General features: G+C 53.0%; 1 protein-coding gene across 1 annotated transcript in view; it reads right to left on the reverse strand.

Annotated features, from left to right (window-relative positions):
* Nucleotides 1–407: 407 nt before the first annotated feature.
* UBR4 (ubiquitin protein ligase E3 component n-recognin 4) overlaps nt 408–5994 on the reverse strand; it is a gene marked incomplete at its 3' end in the record, with an annotated part of 41261 nt that continues 35674 nt past the window's right edge. Inside the window, exons 53-61 of the mRNA XM_057384971.1 lie at nt 5619–5793; nt 5251–5388; nt 4705–4826; nt 4010–4121; nt 3372–3502; nt 3074–3251; nt 2780–2884; nt 2142–2279; nt 408–689 (exon numbers count right to left, since the gene is read on the reverse strand). Coding sequence (XP_057240954.1) covers nt 408–689; nt 2142–2279; nt 2780–2884; nt 3074–3251; nt 3372–3502; nt 4010–4121; nt 4705–4826; nt 5251–5388; nt 5619–5793 — 1381 coding nt within the window. The remainder of the gene's footprint in view (nt 690–2141; nt 2280–2779; nt 2885–3073; nt 3252–3371; nt 3503–4009; nt 4122–4704; nt 4827–5250; nt 5389–5618; nt 5794–5994) is intronic.

Consider the following 5994-nt stretch of genomic DNA (forward strand, 5'->3'; position numbering starts at 1 on the left):
ATGACAAGCTGCTGATGTTCCCAAAGTGCTTCAGGACACTCACACACAATTTTGTCCTAACAGTGACCCTCACAAGCTCCCAAGGTTTCAGTGATTCCTTGTTAACCAGACTCACGCAGGATTTTTTCGTCACTTCCTACAGCCAGCAGTTTGGTGGGACACACTGGGTGTGTTTATCACGCCCCAGGATCATTGCACAGAGGGTGYTGGCACTGCCCAGGCTCCCCAGGGATGGGCACRGCCCYRAGGCTGCCAGAGCTCCAGGAGGATGTGCTCCCAGGGATGCCAAGAGTGGGATTGTTGGGGTGTCTGGGCAGGGCCAGGGGCTGGACTGGATGATCCCTGTGGGCCCTTTCCAGCTCAGGATAACCCACAATTCCATGATTTCGCATGGCTGTGATTCTGACTTTCACCACCCAGCAGTGACAAATGGCACCCCAGGAACTGCAGCACCCGCGGCCACCCCAAAACACCCCAGAGAGCACAGCAGCTGCTCCTCAGAGCAAACAAAGCCTCTTGCCTGTTGCTGGTGTGGACATCCCCCTCGGCCTCCCCTTCRCCCTCGGAGCCCTCTCCCTCCTGCTGGCCCGTGGTGGTGCTGATGGCTCCCGTGCTGGAGCTGACGCTGCCCGGCCCTGCTGGGTGACCCTCGGCCGTGGTGTCCCCGTAGGCGCTGCTCCGGCCRGACACTGGGAAAGGCAAGGAAATGGGGAAAGGCAACATCAGCACAACTCAGCATGCACTGTGCCAGCTTCCTGCCCACCAGCACAGCTGAGCTGCACTCTGCAGTCATGGTTCTAAGGAGCTGCTGGCTTTGGTTCTCTTATTAAAGCTACCAGAGAGTTGCATTTCTGGAAATCTTTCATTTGCCAGCCTCATCTCTGTGGTCCAAACTGAATTGGTCCCACAGCAGGAATTTAAACCGAGTCAGACAAGGCGTGGGTGGGCAGTGCAGACGATTTTTTTTATAAGGGTCTGTGATTACCTTACCTGGGTATCAGTCCCAAGCTAAAAAGAGAGGAATCAATCCTATCTCACCCAAATTTCACCAGCAGTGCAGTGAATTCCCTCAGTCTTGCTCTGGGCATTATGAAAGGAGCAGGCTCCAGGGAGACCTTGCTGTGGACTCCCAGAATAGGGAGGATACTGGGCACTTATGGGACTTATGAAAAGGAGGGAGAGRGACAAGGGGCAATGGCTTTGAGCTGCACAAGAGCAGGGTTAGATGGGAAGAAATTCTTTCCTCAGAGGGTGCTGAAGCCCTGGCACAGATTGCMCAGAGAGGCTGTGGAAGTGCCCAAGGCCAGGCTGGACGGGGCTTGGAGGACCCTGGGATAGTGGAAGGTGTCYCTSSYCRGGCAGGGGCTGCAATGGGATGGGYTTTAAGGTCTTTCCAACTCAAAYCATCCYRGGATTCGAGGATTCTGTTATTACAGCCCAGCAAAATGCACTGCAGACTCCACGCTGGCACAGAAGCACAACGAGCAGCCAATATTCCATCTGTGGGCACTCAGGCAGAGCCCAGGAAACGACGGATGGCAGCAGCCACCAGGAACTGAGATTTCCTCTGTGCCACAGATCACCCCCACACTCCCAGTGGGCAAGGCTACAGCAGCAGGGAGGGAGCAGGGGGTGCAGAGGGTGCAGCAGGCAGGAGGAGGTGCAGCGGAGGTGAAGCAGGAGTGCAGGGGTGAAGAAGGTGCAGCAGGGGGTGCAGCAGGGCTGCAGGGGTGCAGCACGGGGTGCAGCAGGGGTGCAACAGACAGTATTGGATGCAGCAGGGAGTGCGCAGGAGGTGCAGCAAAGGATGCAGCAGGGGCGCAGGGGATGCAACAGGAGGTGCAGTGAGTGCAGCAGGGGTGCAGTGGGTGCAGCACAGGTGCAGCAGGAGGTGAGCAGGGGTGCAGCAGGGGGTATAGAAGGGGTGCAGGGGGTGCAGCAGGGGGTGCAGGAGCTGCAGCAGGAGGTGCAGCAGGGGGTGCAGGGGGTGCAGCAGGGGCACAGAGGGTGCAGCACAGGTGCAGCAGAGGCGCAGGGGATGCAACAGGAGGCTCAGGGAGTGCAGCAGGGGTGCAGGGGGTGCAGCAGGAGGTGCAGGGGGTGCAGCAGGAGGTGCCAGGAGTGCAGCAGGGCCCACTCACCGCTGTGCTCTCCCGCCACCGAGTCCACGGCGCTGCCACCGCTCTCCGAGCCCACGCTGCCGCCGTGCTCCGCGGGCGATGTCCGCAGCGTGGAGCCATCCGTGGCCGCCGTGCTGCCCTCGTCGTCGGAGGCTGGAGCTAAGAGAATAAAGAGAGCTGTTACAAGTAAAAACGCTGCCTGGGAACAACCGCAAACGACGCTCGTGCCACGAGGGAACGGCCGCGCGAGCTGGGCTCTGGGGCTGGGGTCAGCTACCAACAGGAAGAGAGCTGGGGGTGAGCAGTGCTTCACTTCACTGCTGAAAGCAGTGCAGGGCAGATAACCCCAGAGGAAACCTCATCAAACACACAGGCATGCACARTTACTGAAAAGAACAACGTCTGGTTGTCTGAAAGTGCAAGGAAAATACAGCACATAGTTTGTTTTGTCTGCTTTGGTTTCAGGAGAGGAAATGACTTCCTCAGAAATCTACAGCAGAGTCCATCAAAGCAGGGAGAGGCTKTGAGTGAGTGCCCTCTCAAAAATAYACAAARYCAGTAGTAATAACTGGCTCTTTAAAACTCTATTTGCAAACTCCTTTTAAGGCACTATTTAGGTGAAAATCTGAACAAGCTGATTGCTAGCAGTGAACAGTTACCTGATGCCGTTGTGTCCGAGAGCGTTCCGGCGTCCAGAGAGGACGAGCTGGGAGCTTGGCCAGACAGCCCTAAGCTCTGCAGTCCAAGGGCACTGCTGCTGCTCCCTGCAAGCAGAGAACCAGTGATGAGCACCTTTCTTTGGGAGAATTCAGTCAACTGTGGCATTTTCTGTCCGCTCCATAGCTCTGCTGTCTTTGGCTCAGCAGTGGTGACACCAACGGCTTTGCTTCAGTTCATTCCCAGTTTCCCYAGYTCCCATCCCCTTTTGCCAACCAGCAGTGCCCACATCTGACCTTGCTGATCTTGCTGCAGGCTCAGGGCAATAGCCAATTCCACCATTGTCTCATCATCTGCATCTGGAGGGATATCCAGCATTGGGGGGAATCCCTCTGCTCCAGCCAGAAGAGCCTCCAGAGGAGAAGGGTTCCCATTATTGACGTTCTCAGAAGTCTCCAGAACCATGGATTCGGACTGTGGAGAGGGAACACGGTGAGAGCTCTCCCCAGAGCACTACGAACAGGATCATCAGAACCAAACTGAACTCAAGTCCTGGCACATTTCAAAGGCCCCAGGGAGAATCTCTGGACTCACCACCATCTCAAAATCGCCATGATCCACCTCGCTCTGCTCCTGGCTCTCCTGGCGGATGTGYTCCCCGTTTGCTATCCCAGAGCTCTGCAGCTTGTCCTCTGCATCRTCATCRTCATCATCATCCTTATCTCCTGGGTGACAAAAGGACAGGGTCACAAATGCACAGCTCCTCTCTCCACCCCAAACAGGGCAGYTAATGCAGGGAAAAACCCCAGCTACCCAGAGAGTCCATGACACCTACAATTTGTTTCAATACTAAAAAGCCTCTCTGGGATGGAGCTCTGATACTCTAATTTTGGTCTGCACACATCTTTGACTGATTTACTAGAACCTGGAAACACATACAGAAATACTAACCCCAGGTTATTGCTCTCTAGATAAAATGATCAGATTTTCCTGTCACTGAAGGGGGAATGTCTCCTCATTGAATCCCAAAATATCAATGAGAAGGTGAGAGTGYATGAAATCAAATTTTTAAAAGGGGTTTAGGGAGGCAAGAGAGAGCAAAAGAAAAGAAAAAGGCTGATTTTAGTCTTTTCTAGTCCCGATTTATAACAAGACTAYTTCATTTTCTTGCCCTTTGTGCCAAGCCCAGCAGGCCAGGCTCGTTTGGAGGCAGAGGAAGGCCCTGGCCATACCCATGGGGGTGTTGCTGCGAGGGGACGATGGCAGGGTCACGTGTCTGCGCTTGTTCCGCGGCCTCAGCACCCTGATCAAAGCTTGCTTGCAGGAAAAGCTCACTGCCGGGTCCTGKAGGGTTAACAGTTCACCATTACTCTCCTTAGACTCAAAATCCTTCTTCACTGCACTTGGGAAGAAGGCTAAAAACACACTTGTGACTCTGGCTGGTCGTGATTCTCATGAGAATTCACAGCTCCCTGCCTGAACTCCCTGCTTCCCTCGGGAGCCACAGAGCAACGCTTGTAATTCCACATGCAGCACACGACAAACATTACTGCAGCACAAGAAGACAGAGAATTCTGCCTCGTTCACTTCTGGCTGCGTGGTTTTGGCTCTGTTTTGTGTCTGTACTATGAATTCRTGTTCTACTCACAGTTAATTCTCTTCACRTTAYGGAATCAYAGAAMYATTTAGGTTGAAAAAGCTCTCTGAGGTGAAATTCAACCACAAACCCAACATTGCCAATGCCCCTAACCCACATCCYCAAGTGCCACAATTACAYTTYTAAATCCCTCCAGGGACTCARCCACTGCCCTGGGCAGCCTGTGGCAGGCTGGACAAACCCTCCCATGAAGAAATTTTTYCTACTATCCAACCTAACCCTCCCCTGGTGCAATTATAGGCTGAGKYAGAGCAGAGCAAGGTGACATACTGGGCAAAGTAACATCTGCATGTAGATCTTGGATGCTGTGTGGATACAGTCCAGCTCACACGTGCAGTACCCATGGATAATATCCACCAAAGCATTGACAGTGGCTTCAACGTGAGTGAGACCTAAAAGGAATAAAAGCAAGGCTGAATTCAGCTCTCTCTGTACTTCAGCACAGAGCGAGGCACTGCAGGAAGCAGCTTTTGTTTGCAGACTTCAAGGCACAGTGGTAACAGCACAAATATATTGATTTTCAATCCAGACGGAGCCAGCCTTGTCTGTCTGATGGAATATTGTGAACTCCACACACCAGCACCACTGAATATCCTCTAACACCACCCACGAAGCCAAATGTGGGTGAATCAATCATCAATCCCTTTTTCCTGGCACAACACCCATCCCCCTCAACAAAAGCTTTGAGCAGAAATTGCAGCTCCACATCACAAAGCCCTCAGTGCACCACTAGCATTGAACAAGTTCATTTTTTCTGCTTACAAACTTCAAAACAGGACCCTTCAGAAGCCAAAAGCAAAGGAAGAGCTCTCCCACCTGGCAGGCAGGCTGGGGCCAGGAAGGCATTTTTGGGTTTTGATGCGTGGAGCTTCCAGAAGTGGTTCACCAGCTGGGTAATGAAGGTGCAGCCCTCTCCTTCCGCGTGTTTCTGGGCCTCCTGCCCTTCTTCACTCTCTGCACAGATTAAAAAGCACCTCTCAGGAATGTGCAGGGGAAAGCCTTAATGAGGYTAACACCAGGTTTATTTGAAATGGCTTTTTGCAGAGGCTTTGATGTTCTCATCACCAGGATATCACACACCTACCAAACGTGTCAAATACAGTCCCTGCCACGCCAAGCCCGATCCCCCAGCACAGCTCCAATTATCAAAACAGAAACTTAGAGGAAATTACAGACTTATCTACCTGTTTCCAGCTGTGGCAGCTTGGATTCCGTGTAGTGGACCAGATTGTTGGGCCTCATAATAGCAATGGAGCGAGCAGTGATGACCAGCCTCTGGAACACCTCGGGATCGAGGTCCTTTCCTTCCTTGGTTGAGGAAGTCAGATACTGAATGGCTTTGCTTAGCAGTGCTTGATCCTGTGGAATGAAAAATAATACAGGCAAARGGAAACAACTGACTGCAGCACCAGAGAGCAGCTGAAGTGCAGCCACGGGACAGATCCTGGGGAAATCCGGCACTTGTCATCTAAGGGAGGACAATTAATCCTCCAAAGTGACAGAATCACACAGCTCTGGAGGAGCACAGAGGCCAGCAGGAGCTAAAGGGAGATGAGGCAG

Source organism: Malurus melanocephalus, unplaced genomic scaffold, assembly GCF_030028575.1.
Source record: "Malurus melanocephalus ecotype Western Australia unplaced genomic scaffold, MMel_1.1 scaffold_759, whole genome shotgun sequence".
NCBI lineage: Eukaryota > Metazoa > Chordata > Aves > Passeriformes > Maluridae > Malurus > Malurus melanocephalus.